The sequence below is a fragment of the Phocoena phocoena genome, chromosome 2 (assembly GCF_963924675.1).
Source record: "Phocoena phocoena chromosome 2, mPhoPho1.1, whole genome shotgun sequence".
Taxonomy (NCBI): Eukaryota; Metazoa; Chordata; class Mammalia; order Artiodactyla; family Phocoenidae; genus Phocoena; species Phocoena phocoena.
Window position 1 is genome coordinate 108,229,087 of NC_089220.1, and position 22,621 is coordinate 108,251,707.

Here is a 22,621-nt window from a genome sequence, read left to right on the forward strand (position 1 = left end):
TTATCTAATGGGGGATAGGAATATCTATGTAGTTGCTTATATTTTTTAAAAAAGAAGGATAAGCCATTTAAAAACACAAAGATTATCTAGAAGGAGAAGGGGAGAAATAGGGTAGAGGAGATGAGGAGCTTCTCTGAATACTTCTGGTTTTGTAGATCTGACTTTGGAACCATATAACTATTTTCTACAAAAATTAAATTAAAAACAAAGGAATTCCTAACACTTGAAAACAAAATGAAGCAAATGAATCTAATTGTATAGAACTGATAGCATGACCACAAAGAGAAGACCAATTCCAAGTTACTGTTAAGTAATCAGCACTGATTCATTTGTTATTTTAAAACTGTTTTGTGTGTAGTATGGAGTAAAGCAAATGAGTAATCATACTGTTGTTTAAAACAGGACCTTTGGTACCAGAGAAAGAAAATTCATATGTAGGATAAATGAGGTTAAAGAAAAATCCTGTAGTGCAATATCTTAACTGGATATATCAGTCTGACCTTATATCTTATCTGAATTCATATGACTTCATGGTGATCTGTACATTTCAAACACACACACACACACCCACACCCACAATGTATGTATTCCCTAGTTTGCCCAATAAAAAGACCCAGAAACAATTAACAACCCAATAATAATAAGCATCTCTAGTACCCAGATCATGGTCTCTTAACACCACTTTCCCCTAAAGGAACTAGAAAGAAATGGCTGATTCTAAGCATGGGATAAGCAATGTGAAACATGATCATAACACATCTTCACAACAGAAAGCAACAGCGCTATCATCTATTACCAGGGTCACGTCAAAAGGATTTGACATGTCAAGTTGAAAGGGATTCCAACAGCCAAAAATAAGACATTTGTACAATAAGAATAATAACTGTCAATGGATCAAAAGATACCAAACAGGCTAACACTGTAAGTTTATAAAGATACAAAAACCCCTCCAAAACCCCTAACTGATCACATATATAAGACTGTAGAACACAGATTATTTGAAAAATGGGAAATAAAGGACAAGAAACATCCTGCTTTTCTATTGTGAACTAGAACTCAGAATAACTGAATAGTTGTTGAGTAGCCATTTTCTCTTTATAGAAGTTTTTCAGTTAATAAATGAAGAAGGAATGATAAAATTTCACTGTTTTATAATGGATCTAGGTAACGATCAAAGGGTGCTATCATCGCAAGAAGATAAATAAGGCTCTATACGACTTTTGATGGAGGCATACAACGTTGTCTATGAAATATTATTTTGTTAATTGTGGTAAAATATATAATATAAAACTTACTATCTTAACAATTTTTAAGTGTACCATTCACTACTGTTAACTATACTCACATTGCTGTGCAACCCATCTCCAGAACTCTGCCATTTTGCAAAACTGAAACCCTATACCCATTAAACTCATTAAACAGCAACTCCCCATTTTTCCTTCCTCTAGCCTCTGGCAACTACCATTCTAGTAGTCTATTTGACTACTTTAGGCACCCCATGTAAGTGGAATCAGACAGTATTTGTCCTTTTGTGACTGGCTTATTTTACTAATCATGATATCTTCATAGTTCAATGTTGCAGCACGTGTCACAATTTCCTTCTTTTTTAAGGCCATATAATATTCCATCACATGTATTGGGTTGGCCAAAAAGTTAGTTCAGATTTTTCCATAAGATGTTATGGAGGGAATTCCCTGGTGGCACAGTGGTTAAGCATCCGCCTGCCACTGCAGGGGACATGGGTTTGAGCCCTGGTCCGGGAAGATCCCACATGCCGCGGAGCAACTAAGCCCATGAGCCACAACTACCAAGCCTGCGCTCTAGAGCCCACAAGCCACAACTACTGAGCCCACGTGCCACAACTCCTGAAGCCCACACGCCTAGAGCCCATGCTCTGCAACAAGAAAAGCCACCGCAATGAGAAGCCCACGCACTGCAACGAAGAGTAGCCCCCACTCACTGCAACTAGAGAAAGCCTGCGTGCAGCAACGAAGACCCAACACAGCCAAAAATAAATTAATAATAAATAAATATATTAAAAAAAAGATGTTCTGGAAAAACCTGAACGAACTTTTTGGCCAACCCAACATATGACACATTTTGTTTATTTATTCATCTGTCCATGGACACTTGGGTTACTTCCGCCTTTTGCCTATTGTGAATAGTGCTGCTATGGATATAGGTATAGAATTATTTGTTCAAGACCCTGCTTTCAATTCTTTTGATCTGTAAAGTATTATTGGGGGAGAAAAACAGGAAACCTGGGTTTGATGAAGCTTCGAGATCTGACTACCTATCTATATTTACAGAGAATACAGGTGACTGAAGAACATTATCAAATAACACCACAGGAATACAATCAGCAAAACAGACCCTCTTTCTTCAATAGATAAACTGCAGTGGGGAAAAAAAGGATGGAAAGGAAAGCAATATATTAAAAGTAAGAGAAACTTAAGAAATCTATCAATCAATTGTAATATATGAACCTTACTTAGATTCTGATTTAACAAATCAAGTGTAAAAAAAGAGAAATTTAAAAATCAGGGAAATTTGAATATTTCATATGAAGAAATGATCAGTGATTTTTTAAGATGTGATGATATCTAAAAAGAATCTATATTCTTTAGAGATAACATGTTGACTTATTTAGGAGTGAAATGACCTATTTGGGAACTCTTTAAAAATAATCCGAGATGTGGGACTTCCCCGGTGGTGCAGTGGATAAGACTCTGCACTCCTAATGCAGGGGGCCCAGGTTCAATCCCTGGTCAGGGAACTAGATCTCACATGCATGCCGCAACTAAGAGTTCGCATGCCACAACTAAGGAGCCGGCAAGCTGCAATTGAGGAGTCCTGGAGCCACAACTAAGGAGCCCACCTGCTGCAACTAAGGAGTCCATGTGCTGCAACTAAGGAGCTGGCGAGCTGCAACTAAGACCTGGTGCAACCAAATAAATAAATAAACAAGAATGCCAACTCTCTGAAAAAAAAAAATAATAATAATCTGAGAAGTAGGGATAGGGATTGTGAGGGAGGACTGGTAAGGCTACAGCGAAACACTGATGGCAAAGACTTGAAAATTGTTAAAACTAGTTTGCATAGGATTCTACTTTTGTATGGTTTGAAATTTTCCATAATAAAGCTTAAAAAAAAAACAAAACAACTCTGACTCACTAATTTGCAACCTTTTCCATGAGAAAACTACCATTATTTCAGTTCAACACACTGTTCTTAGAATAAGGAATTTTTTTGTTTTAAAGGAAAGTCACAAACCAATGTAAGAAACAACATCCCTGATAAATAGTTGCAGTCAAAATGATTAGTTGTCACGGAAGGTTTTTTTTTTTTTTTACTTCCTAAAAGAAATATCACATTTTAGTTCCTAGTCCAAATATTCTATTCAATACTCAATGTAAAAATAATAAATGAGAACTAAAAAGGCAAACAATCACACCCAAACTATCATCTTGTTCTTGGGATGTTTTGAACCATTTACATATTGTCTAAAGACAAAATATTGAAGAAAAAAAAAAACCTAACCTTTGATTTTACATAAATTGAATTATGCTATTTAGAAAAAAAAAACTGAACTTAGTACCTTTATTTAACCCTTACATTAGTACTGTTACTAAATATTAGAACTAAAAATTCAATTTAAAGATTTGAATAAAAAGCTTTCTGGAAATATACATTACTTCTTTTATGTGAATAACTCTTCCACCAAAATGTGAGAATTACTTAACTAGCAAGTTTGTAGAAGGGAAAGATAGTTAAACAGGGAGAAAGGTAGCCAAAAAACAATCTGGGGACTTCCCTGGCGGTCCAGGGACCATTGGTTAAGACTCCACCCTTCCACTGCAGGGGACACAGGTTGATTCCTGGTCGGGGAACTAAGATCCCACATGCCGTGCCATACTGGGCGGCCAAAAAAAAAAAAAAAAAAAAAATCTGAATTGTAATATCTACTATCCCTAGTTTCAGATATTGAGAATTTAATGAAATTTCATGGTCATACATGCAAAAACATAAAAATGTTTTAATTCCTTTTGATTCATATCTACTTCAAATATAAAAGCCCAATTGAATTTCTGTCCCTAAACGAATGTAATATCTAAAAACATACACAAAATCATAGGAATAACAATGTTTAACCCTACCTGAAAAAGATCCAAAAGAGGCTTCCAAGAGAGCATTAAGACTGCTGCTCTGTTGATGGTTTTGGGAATTTCAGAATAAAACAGTGTATTTTCTCTGTTCTCACCAGACATAGCTATAAAAGGAAACAATCATTTTTTGTTATTTTAAAAAATAGCAATCTACCACAATTATAGTAGTAAATATATAATGCCTCCTATATACTGCAAAATTTTGTACTCTATGGGACCTATAATGAATGTTAACAAGTAGGAGATGCACATGCCATATGCCACGGTAATTTTCTTCAGTAAAACCCAGGCTCCCAGAAAAATCCTCAGGTTTCCTTTTGATATTCAAATTTTAGTCCCTCTCAAAATAAACATAAAAGTGTATAAGATGATGTAAGGATAAGTGTCACTTTTAGTTTTGTTTTTTTTTTAAATTGTTAGTGTCTTACAAGTTGGCAATAGACTCATTAGATTCCAAATGGGGGTACTTTGTGACAACTTCAGACTACCAAGCTTCTTCTTTTTATGAATCATTTAAAGTATTTACTTAGAAATATACATAGGTCTAACAATTTGAGTTTTTATTCACTATAAATGTTCTACCACTATAATCACTAAGTTTCAAATGAAAGTACATTCATATTAAAACAACAGGACACAGAATCTGATATCTGATTTGTTAAAAGTCTCTTCATCCTTTATTCGAGAATTGTGAAAGAAAGAGGTCTACACTAAGTAGAAGATAGGTCTATTCTGTGAAATCATACAATAACTGAATGGGAAGATCACAGCAGTGTAGAATAAACTACATACCAAAGAGAAGTAATAGAAATACAACATGGTTATGAAGAGGTGAACCAAAGAAAACTCAAAGTAAAACAAAGTCCTTCTACTCTAAAAGGTGCTAGAAAGGTATCACTTCCAAAAAAGCTAGGGGAGAGTGAAGGAAAGAGAAAATAAATCACACAGGAAGAACAAAAACTCTCTCTAGTGGAACAAATCCCCAGCCTTGTGTTTCTGATAATGGCAGAGAAGGCAGTCTGTGGAAGGGCATGGTAACTTCCATGCTAACCCTTGCAAAGGTGGGGGACGACTCTCCAAATACCCACAGATTCCTTTATCCTTTTATTATCCTAAACTTTTCTTAAACCTTTCTTAGTTTGTTGCCTTTTGGGGTAAAAAGTCAGGTATCAGCTGATATTTACTTCAGCACTTAGTTTTGCCTTAGATCTATTTTGTACATTCCAGAGTTACTTTGTTACATAATTCTTAAGACTGTAGTCACTTATCCATACCATTCATAATCTTACAAAATATGATCATATCCTCCTTAAGCCTTTTCCTTCTAAGAGCTTTCAACCTGCAAATATGAAAAAGCTGGTTCTCATCTACCCTCAAATGAGAGCTAACCACAATCACTTCAAATGCTCCTCTTAAAACTGCTCCTTGTTCCATAATGCCTTCCTTGGGTTCAACCTTGACCAATAAAAATTTCCAACGCATTCTATGTACACACACACACCAGTTCTGGTTAAACACAAAATGACCTTTTCCCATTGTTTCTTTCCTGTTGACACACTGCTATTTATTGGTGTCCGAAGTATATTAAAACTTCTGAAACAACAGATTTACATGGAAAAATATTAATATTCAGATGGATATAAAAGACTTGAGCAAATGAAATGGCATACAACTTTCTTGAAAAGCTCAATATTTTATAAAGATTGTCAATTTTCCTGACTTCATCTATAAATATAATGTAATCCTAAAACAGTATAAATAGGATTGGGAGAAAGGAGCTCTAATCTTATTTTAAGTTCTCAAAGAAAAACAAGCAAACAAAAATAATCAAGAAAAGTATGAAAAAGAGTGATGAAGGGTGACTAGTACTATAAAATAGTAAAACATCTAAAGTTATGATAAAAATAATAATAGTAACAGCAGCATAACATTGGCACCTGATTTGACTGACAGATCAATGGAACAAAACGAAGTCCAAAGTAAATAAAGATTTCAAAAAATATAGTTTGGAGCTGAGAAAGCCTTTCTAGATGTGATGCAAAACTACATAAAAAGTAAAAATTTAACTACCAAAAAAAAAAATCCAGATTTCTACAGAAGGGCAAAAGACACTAAAGGCAAAAGACATTAAATCTCAGGGAAAAATACTACAATGGGTTAATTCCCTTCTTGTACAAAAAAGTGCTTTATGTCAATAAGAAAAGCACCCACAACCCAATAAAAAATAGACAATGATTACAAACAGATCAGTCACAGAAAAAGAAATACAAATGCCTTGTAAATATGGGAAAGGATGCTCAACCTCACTCATAAGAAAATTAAAACTACAATGAAATATGGGGATATAATGTACAGCAATACTATACTGCATATTTGAAAGTTGCTAAGAGAATGAATCTTAAACGTTCTCATCACAAGAAAATTTTTTATTAACTATAACTATGTATGGTGACAGATGTTAACTAGACTTACTGTAGTGATCATTTCACTATGTATATAAATATTGGATCATTATGTTGTACACATGAAACTAATATAATGTTATATGTCAATTAAAAAACAATAATAATTAAAAAAAATTACAGTGAGCAACTGCTGTTCACCAATCAGACTGGGAAAGATAAAAAGAAGTTTTATTACTCACTATTGGTACAGGTGTAGAGAAATACTCTGAGACAATGCTGGCAGGGATGTAAACTCTATAACCTCAATGGAGGGGCAATTTGGCAATATCAATACAAATTCAGAATCTGTACACCTTTTGTCCCAATAATTCCATTCTTTGGAATTAGTCCTATTAAGTAAATTCACACATGTACAAAAATGATCTAATACAGTGATATCTGCTCCCTCATTTTTTGTTAATACCAAAATAGAAAAACCTAAATGCCCATTATTAGAGGCCTGGTTAAGTAAAAGATGGCACAATTATATAATGGAATACTCTGGAGTTGCTTAAAAAAAAATGAATCTACAATTACTAATGTGGACTCATGCAAGAACATCTCTTTAAAAAAAAATTGTCAAACAGCTTTGGAGGAGGGGAGAAAACCTATTTTTAAAAAATTAATAAACAAAGGCACATTAGCAGGTCGGCCCTCAAACACATCTCTGGCTATTCAGCCCTTCCTTTCCCACCCAACCCCTAGCTGTGGGACTCAACTCAGGCCTCAGTTCCTCCAGTGTTCCCATCTCTCACATTCTTTCTTCCTTATTCTAACAACCATTCATTGCCTTCAGGCTCTGGGTTAGGAAAATAAAATAGCGTGACTACAGGAAGGAAACTCCAAAATTTATGGGCTTGTGATTCCATTTCAACTATTGTACTGGGAGTGAAATCCCTTTCTTTAAGCAGTTTTAATGGTTAATTCATAAACATTTTTGTGAGACATTTGTTTATTGTTAAGAATTATGGATGGTATGGTTATAATTTTTAACTATTATACTAAATATAAGGGTTCCTCCCCTAATTGTGCCCAAACTCTCTTCCAACCAAGCTGCCTGATTTAGCAAGTATGGATGGGCTTTTCTTATATTGCTTCTCCAATCTGAGGAAAGTCTGATTTTCTGCCTCCGAAAAAAACCATAGCATTGGGCTTCCCTGGTGGCGCAGTGGTTGAGAGTCCTCCTGCCGATGCAGGGGACACAGGTTCATGCCCTGGTCCGGGAAGATACCACATGCCGCGGAGCAGCTGGGCCCGTGAGCCATGGCCGCTGGGCCTGCGCATCCGGAGCCTGTGCTCCGCAACGGGAGAGGCCGCAAGAGTGAGAGGCCTGCGTACCACACACACAAAAAAAAAAAAACCCCAAAAAAACCATAGCATAAGTTTCTTGAGAAAGATACATATATATATTTCCTACTTAGATGACTTACCTAAATATTTTAGCATCATCTCTCAATAAATGTGTTCAATGAGCGACAATTAATGAATAGGCCTTTGGGACTTAAGCTAATACAAATAATAATTACCAGTTGGTGAATGCTAAGCAGCATACTATAATTTACAACTATTATTTCCAATCCTAAAAAATAATAGTGTAAAAATAACAATACTGTAATGAAGACAGCTGCTTGGGGGATGGGGATGGGGTCTACAAATTTTTTTTCTTTCCCTTTTTAGTTTCCTTCCTCAAACTAGCCATAGTACAATAAAACTTGGTTTGGCTGTACAAGAACCGTACTGTGTTTCTTAACATTGGTTTAAGTTGGAAATGTTTTCATGTAAAATGTTTAATACTTAAGACAATCCCATGAGATAGACATTAACCCTCATTTGATAGAGAGGAAATTGAGACCCACAGGGTAAACAAGTCAGCAAAGAGCGGATACCAGAGCTTAGGCTTCTGATTCCAAGACTTTATCCACTGCCCTGTGTCTATATATGTGCTAGGTTAGTCAATACTAAGCTGTGCCTAAGCATGATAGTTGCTCAGAATTTACTACCTATTCCTTTTACTACAACATCTTAGTAAAGCATTTAAGGTGCATAAACAAACAAAGAAACAAAAATGTCCATCAGTGGTATCATGCATTTAATGAAGACAGACCTTAAACCTGGAGTGAATGGGCTCAGGAAGAAGAGACCAAAACCAGCCTTGGTTTAAAAAAACGAAAGCAGTAGCTGTTGAGAGTGGGAACAAACTACTGTTTTTATTATTTGTGTTCCTAATCTGACCATTCCTAAGGAAAGGCGTTTTGAATTAGCGTTAGGAAGAAGTAATATCTAGCATCTTTACTTTGAAAGTAAGATCATGATCAATTCATGATCTGTTATGTGCAAATGATCAAGTTAATGGGACAAAACAAAATGAAAACAGCACCAAAACTGAAGTTCTTTTAATTATTTTTTTTTTCCTTTGGTGGAACCATCACTGATTCATTCACTTATTTATTCACCAAAATTTGAGTGCCAATTGCATCTAGCCTGTTTGAATTAAGAAAGCATTTCCTTTCAGAAACTATGACTTCATACTCACCAAGGTAATAGATCCTGTCCGAATGAGGCCCATCTGGATCATTCCTCTTCACAAACATAAAATCATGTGGTGCCTTAGCCATCATGTAGCCATGATATTTTCTGGTATCAGCAAGCAGCTTTTTAAGCTGACTCCAGGAATATCGTTCAACATAAAACGGCTCCAATTTAGGCCGATCCTGTGATTCAATATTCTCCTCACACTCTGCAGTTTCAAAGATCTCAACACCAAGCTGTTCTGTTTCCATCGCTGCTGCCATGTTGCATTTTCCTAGAAAAATAAGGCACATGAAGTTCACAGGTCTGCCTTCTCTTATATTAATCAGAATGACAGTCTGATAGGGCCCCCCAACACCCCCAAAAAGGGGAAAAAATGCTTTTCAGTACAGTTGCAATTAAACTTCGTAAGAAAAGCAATAGCTCCCCCTTTTCTTTAAAAATGAGATTAAAAAAAACCTGAGGTCATGTCTATTTCACAGTTGACTATAAATCTCTTGGGGAACTTTTATAAAAGGCTCTCCTTAAGTATCTCTTGCCAAAATTCCTTTTTCTTTCCCACATTGGAAGGAAACGGGCCATATGCCAGTTGGCTGCTATGTTCCTTCAAAGAGCATGTCAATAGTGAAGCTAAATGTGCCAAGGGAGTTAAGTGTTTTTGCACTTAAAAAAAGTTACTCATTTGATAAATGTGGACTTCTTCAGAGAACAGAAATAATCACGACCAATTAGAACAGTTATAAAATTGTGGCAAACAATGTACTTCTAATAACCTTTCTAGGGAGCTTACCCAAGATAATATAAATACTGTTTCCTTTTAAATGAGACTCCAAACAACAAAAGACCTAACTGGCTGGTACATTTTTTCTTTGTCTTTTGCTCTTGCCTAGACATCACTATCTGATGATCCCCTGTGTAACTCTATACTATAAGGAATTTATGTGACTATTACTACAGATTATAAAACTTCCAGGATTAAATGAGAAAAAAGTGGCTTTAGTTGTAGTTTATGCACAAAACATTTAATGTTCGTAATATCAATATTTTGATAAAAGTCCAAACCCAATTTACCACTTCAACCCAAAAACAGTATTAAGATTTTATCTACTAATGATGTTTCTTTCATTTTACAAATCCAGAAGAGGATAATTTTTTCCTTTATCTATTTCAATATTTAAATGTAACAGGTACAAAGTATCAGAGAAAATAACAAGAAGTGTTATTATAAGCCACTGTATATTCTGACATGCATTATTCATAATGCTACCAAAAAGGAGCAACATAAACAAAAATTCTGGGGCAACATGCTCTTTTTGAACTAATAAATGTCCGAAACATGTGGACTTAGGAGATAAACTAGATTGCATTTGTGTAACCAATTCACATAATAATTAACTACTTCTACAACAAAAATCAATACATGGCTGTATATTTAACATGATGTCTTTTTTAAACCTTAATTTCACAGGTTAACAGGAGTTCGTGGTAAAAACTACCAACCACAGAGAAAAAGTCATTAGCAGGTATGGGTTGCGAATTAGTCCATCAGGTGTGCTGGTGTGCTGTACGGCATTCGAAAGGAACAAACTGTGAGGCCACGGCCATGATATTGTGTTTTTTTTCAGGCTACAGTGAACTACACTACCGTTTTCAATATAACAGTAGCAAGAGCAGCCAGAAAATCTACTGGAGAGTTCTATAGTATACAACTTGTAATATTATTACAAGTGGGCATTTACCTCCAATGATTAAAATCCAAACAGCTCAACAGAGGAAAAGTCATTTAGCTCAAATGGTATTCAGCATATTGATATTAAGTAGCAGTACATGACAGTAATGGTTGTTTGCCCATCTAAAAGCTGGTGGAGGTCCGTTTTCTATCAAATGTGTCAATGGATCTAGTTTGATTCCTAACAAGAGTAAGGGACAGGTGAGACAAGGAGATATACAAACTGGGCTCATTCTTCTCAACTCCCTTGCGTTAAACTTGGAACTTCATCTCCAAACCACTGCTTGAAACAAAAGAGCTTGGGGATGGAACGGGGAAGCTCAGACAGACTACCCAAGCTTACTGCCCAGCTTCTTGAGTCATTATTTTGACATGTCTCTTACATAGAAGTTGCCATTACCTTGCACTTAAGCAAAACTATCTGGTATTCCTAAATTGTACTAGGTCCCTGGACTCACTATTTCTCTGACTCTCTACACACACACACACACTTTACAGTTCAAATGACACTATTCTGTATTTTATGGTCAATGTATATCTTGCATTTCCTAGGCTAGACCTGATATTACATAATTATAGTAATTTACACAAACGTGTAACTGATTTAATTTCCAGATTTCCGTAACACCTTACATACAAATACATTCTCAAAATATGTAACCCGAGTTTTCTAATTGCAAAAATTAGAAAATAGGTCAGTACATGTTCTTAGCACAGTGCATATATTTCACTGCCCCACCTACCTCTTCACTTAAGGCCCTTCCCTGGTGCCTACCTGATTGTATTTTCATCTGTTCAGATCTCTTCCACATTCAAAGAGATCTTTTTGAAGTGACTCAACTTCAAGCATAGATCCCTCTGCTCATCCTGCTCTCTTCTCACAGGAGTCTTTCCTTTTCTCACCATCCAATCCTGCTCACCAGGATAATGAAATAAGATATAAAGCTGTTGATCATTATTAAAATGGATCATATGTGCCCAAAAAGATTAAGCCTAAAGTCTCAAATAGTACTTGAAACTGATGCATGTTCTTTTTGATATAATATACAATGCCTGAATTACTTTGTATCTGCACTTTAATTATGAAAATTATAAACTGATTTGATTTCAGAAATGTATAGCCCAATTTACTCCAAAGAATATCCAAACGGTAGTGTAAATCCTGACATCCGGATACACATTAAAAGGTAAATTATGGAAGAACATTTAAAAGTATAAAAGGCATACAGATGTGAGGTTACTCAGTGGCTACCGCAAATCTTCAAAAATGACAGATGATTAATAATAAAATTTATTTCTATGTGCCTGGTCCTGTTCTTCTGCCTTTTACATAATAACCAATTTGTATTATTTTACAGAATACATATTCAGCTGACTGGAGACAGAATAGACTCAACAGAATAACCAGTAAGAACTACAGAGTCATTTTTGCGGACAGAACTAACTTCCAGTTAACATCAAGATTTTCACAAGATAAAGAATGTACTACCCATTTTCAGTGCATTCCATTTTTGCTTATTTCCTTTCCACATATACTCTGAAAATAACTGAACTAGGTAACTTCTCTAGAAACGGAAGTGTTAAGTTTGTTGAAATTCTGGCTTAGTAAAAGAAGAAAAGCAGGGTCTGTGATTATACCTGTCACTTTGTTATTGGTTTTAATTCCGGGCTCTCGGAGCCCAGATAGGTGATGGAGAGAGATGTGGCTCAGTGGCAAATGGAGGGAAAAAAGTTGTGCTAAAACAGCAACAACGGACTACGATGTCAAGACACCTCCCCATTCACTAAGCCCCTCATTCAGAGAAGAGCATGTGGGGTTAGAAAATAGCCTCAGGACTCTTGAATTTGGACCCACTCAAATGTCATTCCTTAATTTTTAATCCAGGCGCCAGTTTGTCCACTTAAACACCCCAAGCCTCGTTGAAACCTATTTCAGTCGTCAGCTAGTTGAGAGGTTCATTATCACAAAGTGGGCAACGATCTTGAAAGCTAGATTGCGGAAGAAGAGGAGAGGTGTAGCAGAGAATATTAAGAAGGGGGACTGGGGGGATGCCAAGTCTTAGAAGAAAAGTGTGTGAGGGGAAAGGTTTGAAAAAAAAAAAAAGGTAAAGAAAAGCATCTATCCTGTGCCAGGTAGGTGAAATAGAATGAGAAGGGGCCAGTAAACAAGGAGAGAATCGACCTAAAGTGGGGCAGTAGAAAACACGAGCTGGGAAACCAGAAAATCTCAGTCCGAATCCGATCTGCCACAGTCGGACTTTAGGCAAATCCCTTCGCCTCTGTGGGCTTCCGTTTCTCATCTGTAAGCCCGGACAATACCCGGCTCCCAACCCCAGCAAGGCTCAATTAAGATAACGGACGTGGAAGTCCGGAGGCCAGCACCCAGCGCTCAGGGGGCGCCCAGTGAACGTTGGCTGACTCGGAATCTGAGAGCCTGGGCTTCCTCTTCCGGCAAGTTGGGTCCCGCCACCGGCTGTGGCCCGCGCAGCACGGCGCGCCGGGTAAACCGCAGAGCGGGCTAACCGGGAGAATGCGCCGGGCGGTTCCTCCGTGAGGCGGAGAGGCCCGAGTGGGCTGAGGCGCAGGCCTCGCGGGCGAAGGGGAAGGAGAGGGGGCGGATACTGCACCTTCCCCCCCCGGCCCCGCCCGGACCGTCCTGACGCGCGCTAAGGACCGGGCCTGCGCCGCTTCATGCCGCGCGGCCTCCACTCCCGACCAGGGGGCAGCGGCCTCCTTGGCTACGGCGCCGGCGGTAACCGAAGCGGTGAACGCGGCACTTAAAGGCGGCGGCGGCGGCGGCTCCAGCACTTCCGGTTTCTTGCGCGCTGCCCTTCAACGGGGGAAGGCGCAACGGTACCAAGAGGAGCGCAGCTCTCTGCTCGGCGGGGTTCCCTTACCACAGTGCCGTCTAGTGGCCGGAGGAGCGAACGAGGCGCGGGAAGGAAACTGGGCGGGGGTGGGGGACAGAGAAGAAATCCAGAAAGGGGCAGTAACTTGCTGGAAATCACAGGACGAACTGTGGCACGTCCGTAGTCATCTATTTTTTTCCTTTGACAAATATATATTGAGTGCCTCCTATGTGCCAGGCAGAGCTGTAGACACTGAGATTAGAACACGGAGCAAGCCAGGCAAAAATCCCTGCCCCTTCATGGAGATGACATGGAGAGGGAAGGACCAGGACCTTGGGGATTTTCTGGATGTCTCATTGTTACGGTGGAAAGAAACCTGAACTTGGAGTCAGAAAGCTTGGCTCTAGTACTAATTAATGACCTTCAGCAGGTCAGTCTCTTTGAGCCATGGTTTCTTTATCTGTGAAAGAGATGTAATAACGTCACTTAATTGCACTTAAGGAAAACCACGTGTGTCATACAAACACCTAAAGATGAAGGAACTGGGGCCCAGGGTAGGGAAGTGAGTGGTTTGCTTTTATCAGGACCAGAGGCAGGTCTCTTGACCCGCAATTTATTTCCTATTCTACACCATACATTGGCTGAGAGAAAGAGAAAAGGGGAGCCTTGGGAGATGACTGGGAAAGTGGAAGGTGTAGAACAAAACAGTGGACAAGCTGGGCCTTCCCTATTTTGTATTATTACAAGGACCCATTTATCAGAGGTGTGTGTAATTAGGCTTTATTGTAATAACAGATCCATCTGGGTGCCATGTTCTATTCAGTATGCAATTATTCACTCTGAGGTTAAATGAGTCTTTGCTCAGGCTTTTTTTTTTTGAGTTGAGTTCCTCTAAAAGTACAGTCATGTTTTCACTGGGATTCCTCTATGACTTTTGTGCAAAAAAACCAAACAACCCCCCCCAAAAAAACACCCGAAAGTAGGTTTTAAGGCTTTGAATGCAGATGCACATGCTAACAAAATACAATGAAACATCTTGCACTTCATTTCATTCATCCAAATGTTTACTGAATCTCTGCCATGTGCCTGTCACTGTTCCAAGCACTGGTGCTACAACAGTGAATAAAGTAGGCAAAATCCCTGACTTTGTGCTGTTTATATTTGAATAAGAGGAAAAAGACCTCCCCAAAAGCAAAGAAAAAATATAATTTTATGGATTTCAAAAAAACAAGCTCCAATAGATAATCGACAAGGACCTACTGTATAGCACAGGGAACTCTGCTCAATACTCTGTAATAACCTAAATGGGAAAAGAATTTGAAAAAGAATCAAAACATGTATATGTATAACTGAATCACTTTGCTGTACACCTGAAATGAACACAACATTGTTAATCAACTATACTGCAATAAAAAATAAAAATTAAAAAAAGAGAGAGAGGTTAACAGCAAACCGCAGGGGAAAACAAAACAAAACATCAAAAAAAAAGAAAAAAACAAGCTCCAGAGAGGTAAAGGATGTGCTGAAATCATATGTCTAATGACAGACTAAACTAGAGTTGAATTCAGATTTCTTTGTTTTCTGTGTTATTTTCTATTTCTATGGCAGGGTTAAAAAGCCTCTAACCCTGAGAAATCTGTGGGGGGAACATCTCCATCACGCACCCTGGCCACCTTGCATGTATCCACATAGGCTTCCTAGGCAAAGGCTGGAACCAACGATTATCTGAGTTGTAGCAGAAGGCTTTGTGATCTTTCCAGAACTGGAAAGGAACAGTCTTATGAAGACCTTGAGGCAATCTCCCCTGGGGTTCTCCCCTGGGACAGCCAGGAGTGTTCTCTCAGACCCTCCTAGGTTCTGATGAGGTGTGGGCTTTCTACCCCACCCCTGTCAGAATAGAGCTGAGAATATAAAAACCTAGAACTGGCTGCAGCCTAGAACTGGCTCCTCAGAAGCCAGTTATCCCAGAATGTACATTGCAGTCACCTGGCCCCTTCTTTTGCTTCAGTAGTGTCCTTTTTCATACATGGGACAAGGACCACTGGCACCTTGATGCATTCTTCCCTTTGTTATACATGTAAGTAATAAACTGTCTGAGGCTAAACTGGCTCCTTGGTTTTTGGTTTTTTGTTTTTCGTGGCATGTGGGATCTTAATTCCCCAACCAGAGATTGAACCCTCACCTCTGCATTGGAAGGGTGGAATCTTAACCACTGGACCACCATGGAAGTCCCTAAACTGGCTCCTTGTATCTTTACTGGCTGAATCAGTCAGGCCTGGGCCTTGCCAAACACAAGCAAACTGTGTGCTTGACAAAGCCTACTTAGCTGTATTATGCTGCCCTACACTCTAGGAACTCCTCAGGAAAAGGCAAGTTACCTAGCACACGTGGTCTGAATAAATAGCATGGTGGGGTTGATACAAATCCGTCCCTGCTGTAGACTGAAAAAAATCGCAAAGCATCATGAAACAATCATATTTTGACATAAAGGACAGCAGGCAGGTAAGTGTGAGTGAAAGCTAGGGTGGACAAGTGAGAACTCTTCCCAGGGTACCCTGGGCTACATCTTGAAATCAGTGCCTATTTGAGGTAATCAGGTCCTCATACAGTTCTGACCTCATGTTTTAGAGAACCTGACATCTTTTCACATGGGGCCTCATCAGAGACCAACCTGTCTCCCAGTCCTTCTGCATCTACCATTCCATGATCTTCAGGCAGTGGTAATTTTGCTCAGGTACTCACGGATCAGAGCACGGATTCCTGGAGTCAGGCAGACCTGGGTTCACATCCTGGCTCCTCTCCTTACTAACAGATTAATATTGGGCCTCTCTAAGTTTTATTTCTCTCATCTGTAAAATGACTTTTTCTTCCCTCCTATGCTTGGATAATTTTTATTTAGTCTGCATATTATTCCAAATATTTTCTGTCTTGAATGTGCAACTGAGCTTAAAAGAGAGGAATCTGATGTCTGTTTTCTAATCCCAGAGTTATAACTCCCAGAAAGCATGGTTGCCTCATGCTAGCTCCCTATGTAGGGAAGGATCAAGGGTTATAAAGGAAGAAAACAAAAAGACAAGTTACTCCCCAGTATCTTAGCACTATATAAAGTTGTAATCAAAATTTTTGTATTTCTTATCATAAACATTTTCAATATTGCTAGTTTCCTATTCATCATTTTGCACAGCTGTACAGTTTTCCATTGCGTTGTTATACCACAGTACATTTGGTCATTCCTGAGTAAGTCCCAATGTTTCAACATGCAACATCATGAACATCTTCATATATACATCTTCCTTCCTTGAAATTATTTTCTTAGAATAAAATCCCCAAAGGGGAATTACAAGGCCAATCAGCATAAACATCTACATTTATCTTGTTACATATTGCAAAACTGCATTCCAAAATGATTCCACAAATTCACATTGCCCTTACTTACATTCAGCATGAATGTGCCAATTTCACTAAAACTTTTCTAGCACTGGGCATTAGCATCAACATGCATATTTTAAGCATCTACTTTCTGAAACATTGTACTCGATGCTACAGGATACCAAAAGGAAGCAATCTGTGTTCCAGGGAGATTTATAATCTAGTTGAGGAAACAGATCACAAGCATGTAATGTACACACTAATAGCAGTTGATTACAGGGTACGATGGGCTAGAGTTTGTTTTTCCACTTCCTCCATATTTTATACCTTTTGGAGGCATAGTATAAACCAAGCTGCCATAACAAAAAAGAGCTTTTCAGCTAATTTTCTTTTGCGTATTTAAGTTTTTGAATAAAAGGGTATATAGTAAAAAATATTCTGCTATGCTGGTCTTCCAGTCACCCAGTTTCCTTCCCCACAAGAAACTGATGTTATTGGTTTCTTGCATATACTGTCCAGTAATATTTTATGATACATAAACAAATGCTTATGTACAAATGTATTATTCCTCCCACTACTCCACTATTTTTACATAAGTGGTAGCATGCCAACTGTCTGTACCTGGCAACCATGTATTTGAAAGCCAAGAATTATCAGGTAGGTCAAACTGGATAGGGTGGAAAGGCTACTCCCTGCACTCAAGGAAGGGACCATCTCTGCATATTATTCTGAACTGTGTATTGACAGGCTGAGGGGAAGATTTTTCTGGCAATGACTGGCTGCAATGCTCACCACTCTCCTGGCATAGTTAGGAGGTTACAGGGATATGAGCTGGCTGCCTGAATTCCCCAGTAGATGCCTGGGCTGATCTGTCAGTCTCTCTCCACTCTCAGTTTTGTGCCATCTAGATAGTAACCTGATTTTGGTTAAGGATATCTGGCTGGGTGATCCTGGGTGAGGCACAAAACAGCCAAATTCTACAGCTCATTTTCCAAAACTTCTTGCAGGAATAAAAGATTCTGTAAAAAGCTGAACAAGGAGAATGTGTATGATCACTTGCCAAAGGCAGGAGTACAGACTTATGCACTGAGCATGTGCTTCATCCAGAGGAAACACTCAGCAAATGCTTCCGATGGCCAGAGAAAGGAGAGGTGACCCTGGGCCACACGAGGCTGGGAAGGCTGCATCTGGAAGGGAGAACACAAAGACAGTGCTTCATTTGCATTTTAATTTGACTAGCATTCTCATAAAACCATCAGCCCTACCTGTTTCAGCTTGGCAGGGCTACTTGTGCTCTGCCTTTTTAGCCCCTCTGCCATCTTTTAGTTTTATAGTTTACCTGGATGTTACTCTTTCCCTTCTCCATTTCAATATCTTTTTTTTTTTTTTTTTTACTGGATTTCTCATAGAGAGAGAGTTCCACAATAGCTGTCCTTCTCACAGGAAAATTTACGAATAGCTGATAAGAACATTGGAGGCCAGTGAGTCCAACTCTCTCATTTGATGGATATGGAGACTCAGGCCCAGAGAAGTCATCCAGTAGGTTAGTGGTGGTTGAACCAGGCTGGATAAACCCCCTTCCATTGGACTTTTCTTATGGAGCATCTGAGGCATAATGTCATTCAGTCTCCTTGCTTACCAATAGACTTGAACTCAATTCGCCTTGGATAGAGGTCAGCTGATAAATTTTAAGGCTCAAATATGCTAAACTGAAATTAGTTTTCTTTATTACACAGCCACCAGGATGACTAAAATTTAAAAGACTGAAAATACCAAGGAAATGGAGCAACTAGAACTTTTAAACATTGCTTGTGGGAGTGTAAATTGATCAAAACACTTTGTAAGACTGCCTAACGGTATCTACAGAAGCTCAACATACATATTCTATGACCTAGCAATTCCATTCCTAGGTATTTACCCAAGAAAATTAAGCACATATATCCACCAAAAGACAAGTACATAAATATTCCTAGCTAAAAACTGAAAACAATGCAGTGTCCATCATCAGGAGAATGGATAATTTGTGATACATTCATACTGTGAAATAAAACAAACAAAACCCAAAAAAGAATGAACTGGTGATTCACACAATATAGATAAATCTCAAATACATTATGTTGAATGAAAGAAACCAGACACAAAGTGTACATACTGGTAGATTCCATTTACACGAAATTCAAGAATAGACAAAAACTACTCTATGGTGATTGAAGTCAGGATAGTAATTACTGGGGTGTAGGGGATGGGAGGCAAAGGTACACTGACATGAGAGAACCCGTAGGATGCTGGAAATGTTCCGGATCTTGATCTAGATAGTAATTAACTACACAGGTATAAACATGCAAAAATTCAGCTTAAGTGGAATATTTGAAATTTGCCTGGTTCCTATACATAAGTTATACTTCAATTTTTTTAAAGTGCCCTATATAGCATCTATATTGTAGTAAAAGCAATGTAATAAAAATAATTTTATCATTTCAAAAAATTATTTTTAAAATTCAAGGCTATCAGGGTTACCGTTTTCATTATCTCATAACAGGCAGATTGCATCACCTCCAACTGGTTTGCCTACTACCAGTTTCTCCTCACTGACAGGTTGTTTTGCCCAGCACATATTTGATTTTCCTGATCTCCTGTAACAAACTTGCTTGACTCTCATGTGTCTGTGGAATATAGTACAAACACCTCATTGAAACAAAGACTTTCTTAATCCACTCCCTATCTGTCTTACCAGACCCAGGGCAACCTCTCCCCTCCATGCCCTTAACCCCCAGTATGCAGAACATTTCATATCTCTTCATCTTTGGTCTCCTGCCCTGTGCATCCACTGCCCTACCTCTGCTTCTTCCTCTATCAAATTCCTCCTCCATTTCACTGTCCAGCTCTCAAGGATTTGCTCTCAAATGTCTGCCACTGGTTCCTACAACCCTTAGCTCCTACCTTCCTGCCTCTTTCTGAGCTCAGTATATTCCCCATATTAAAACCCTCTATATTTTATATGACCTACCCCCTGAGCTAAATGTTTTCTGAGATCTGGCATCATTTCATCTCTGGATCCCTGGGCTCAGAACTTTGCTAAATAAATGGGTGCTAACAGAACTGAATAATAAGGTTCATTTTTGTCCCAGACTTCTGGTTTTCATAGTAATGTTGCTTCCTATTAAATTCTTCACTGAAAGCAGACTTGGGGATGAAAGTGGATACAGACGAGATAGTTTAAATTAGACATAAATTAGTGTTGTCTATAGTTTGGGTTTCCTTTTCAAAGGAGACAAGTCTCTTGTGCTGTCCCACAGAATAGCTATTAATTTGTGACTATTTAAATTAATTAGAAGTAAATGAAACAAAAAATTCAGTTTCTCAGTTTCTTTAGCCACATTTCACGTACTCAGAAGCCCCATATGGCTAGTGGCTACCGTCATGGACAGCGCAGAATGGAGTATTTCCATCATCGTATGAAGTTCTATGGAATAGCGCTGGAAATCTCTGGCCTTTACGCTTACTCTCCCCTCTTAGAACACTCTTCCATTCTCTCCCACACCGCTTCCCCTATAACCATCATCATCCTTATTATGTCTGTAATTACTTGCGTCTTTTAATAGACTACGGGTTCCAGGACGGCAGGTGCTGTGTCTTACTCCTGAAGCTCCGGTGCTTAGCTTTGAAGCCCGGGCACACAGCAGGCGCTCAGTAAATGTTGAATTAATGAATGACAGATGGGAGGAACCTTCCAGATACACCAATCCAAGCCCGTTCTCCATGCTGATCGGTTCCTCATCAGTCTCCAGCGTTTAATTTTTACGCTTATTTTTAACCGTCCTCCAGAAGAAGAGAGGTAACTGCACAGCACCTGTCGACTCTGGAGGCGGCAGCAGCAAGCAGGGGCGTCACACGCTCCTGGGCCCGCCCCTTCCCGCCTCCGCCCCGCCCCGCCCCGCCCCCACCCGGCTCGACCTGAAGCCCGGAGCCCGCGCCGCTGCCTCCCCTGCTCGCCACTGCGCAGGCGCGTCCCGCGAGCTTGGGTCGTATAGAGGCTGCGGGCTGCAGGCCCTCCGGAGCGAGGTGGTCTTGCGGCCTGTGTTCGGCCAGTTCCAGCCGCGCACGACCTGCCTGAGGCAGCGAGCCTAGTCTCCCCGCACCCTGGGCAGTGTGGTCATGGAGAATCAGGTGCTGACGCCGCACGTCTACTGGGCTCAGCGGCACCGCGAGCTGTATCTGCGCGTGGAGCTGAGTGACGTGCAGGTAAAGGCAGGGCGGCGGGACGTGCGCGGGTCTCGGCTCCTGGGAACCGCTGGGACCCCAGTCCCCTTTGTCCGGGTGCGTACCGGCGAGCCAGTAGCGCGCCAACGGGATCCAGGACTCGGTGCGCTCTCGGCGTCCAGGCCCGAGCAAAAGCTGGCCCACATGGAGGCAGACCCTGGGCGCGATCCCCTGAAGGCTTCAGGTACCTCGGGTGCTGCGTGAGCCCCGCGCGGGCCTCGGAGGCTACTCCGGGCCTCCTCTTTGTTCGCAGTCTGCGGCCTGGTGGAGCCCGAGCCTGGCCCTGAAGGCCTGGCCGTCGGAGTTCGTGTTTGCCGAAGCTCTTCGAGGCGTGGGATGTCTTTGGGTCCGGGGTGCAGTGTGACAGTGGCTTGCCGGGCCGTGGCTGGACGTCTAGCGCTGACCTGAGAGGTCTAGCGGGTCCCCTCGGACCTTCACGAGGCCCACCGCTGCATTGGAGGGGTCACACCCACCTTCCAACCATTAAGTGATGGAAATAATTCTTCTTAATTTTAGTTCTAAAGTCCATAAGACCCCGAAGAAATGATTCCCCCCCCACCCTGTTCTGAAGACTGTGAGCTCAGGTTTGCTGAGTTGCATAGATAACTACAAAATTAAGTTATGTTGAGTATTTATGCTTGATCTCATTGGCCCTCATGAGAACAAGCTGAGGCCTCCTAAATGGTGGAGCTCTCAGGACCTGTGTACCCCTTTGTCTCGGTCCAAACCATCCAGGATTCCCGTTTTTGATTAACTGGAGTTTTTAGTCTGGAATGTTCTTTCTACATTCTTACTCCCTACTCTCCTTGACATTTATGGCACTTTGTAACCTCCTTCACTCCCCTTAACTCTCTCTGCCTCGGAGTCAGGCGTTTATGTTGGGATCTATCAGCCCATCTGGTATACTGTCTTGCAAGGTGTAGGTGCTCTTTGAGTGTGGACTTGAATTTGTTGAATTTAATATTTTCTTCTGGAATATAAACTTGTTTTCTCATTGAAACTTAAGACAATACTGACCAGAATGCCTTTAAATAGCCTGTGTCATTTAATGTGTTAAACCAGGCTGAATTGCACTTTCGCGTCAGAGGATGTATAAATGTTCTTTGCTGTGTCCCTCTACTCTGCTCCATGGTGTTTTAATAAAAAAGGAAAAAACAAACAAAATCTTTGTAGATGGGGATCAAAGTGTCCTTCTAGAGAGGATTCTAACATCAGTCAATAAGAAAAGTACAGAACTTGTGTCATGGCAATCTCTCTTAAGTATTCAGTTAAACA

At 39.8% G+C, this 22,621-nt stretch overlaps 2 protein-coding genes and 1 non-coding gene across 6 annotated transcripts in view; 2 read left to right on the top strand and 1 right to left on the bottom strand.

The window, feature by feature from the left end:
• Window positions 1–11,680, bottom strand: part of DPP8 (dipeptidyl peptidase 8) — a 51,967-nt gene extending 40,287 nt beyond the window's left edge. For 2 of the 4 annotated variants that reach the window (XM_065872855.1, XM_065872856.1), the window contains exons 1-3: window positions 11,644–11,680; window positions 9,144–9,413; window positions 4,158–4,270 (exon numbers count right to left, since the gene is read on the bottom strand). In XM_065872855.1, the coding sequence (XP_065728927.1) occupies window positions 4,158–4,270; window positions 9,144–9,413; window positions 11,644–11,680 (420 nt within the window). Of the gene's footprint in view, window positions 1–4,157; window positions 4,271–9,143; window positions 9,414–11,643 lie in introns of those variants that run through there. The other 2 variants (XM_065872858.1, XM_065872857.1) reach the window with 1 other exon arrangement.
• Window positions 2,704–2,776, top strand: TRNAR-CCU (transfer RNA arginine (anticodon CCU)). The gene has a single exon. It is a non-coding gene; the product is annotated as a tRNA-Arg (tRNA).
• A 9,401-nt stretch (window positions 11,681–21,081) lies between the features above and the next one.
• HACD3 (3-hydroxyacyl-CoA dehydratase 3) overlaps window positions 21,082–22,621 on the top strand; it is a 32,740-nt gene continuing 31,200 nt past the window's right edge. Inside the window, exon 1 of the mRNA XM_065871159.1 lies at window positions 21,082–21,328. Coding sequence (XP_065727231.1) covers window positions 21,242–21,328 — 87 coding nt within the window. The 5' untranslated portion in view covers window positions 21,082–21,241. The remainder of the gene's footprint in view (window positions 21,329–22,621) is intronic.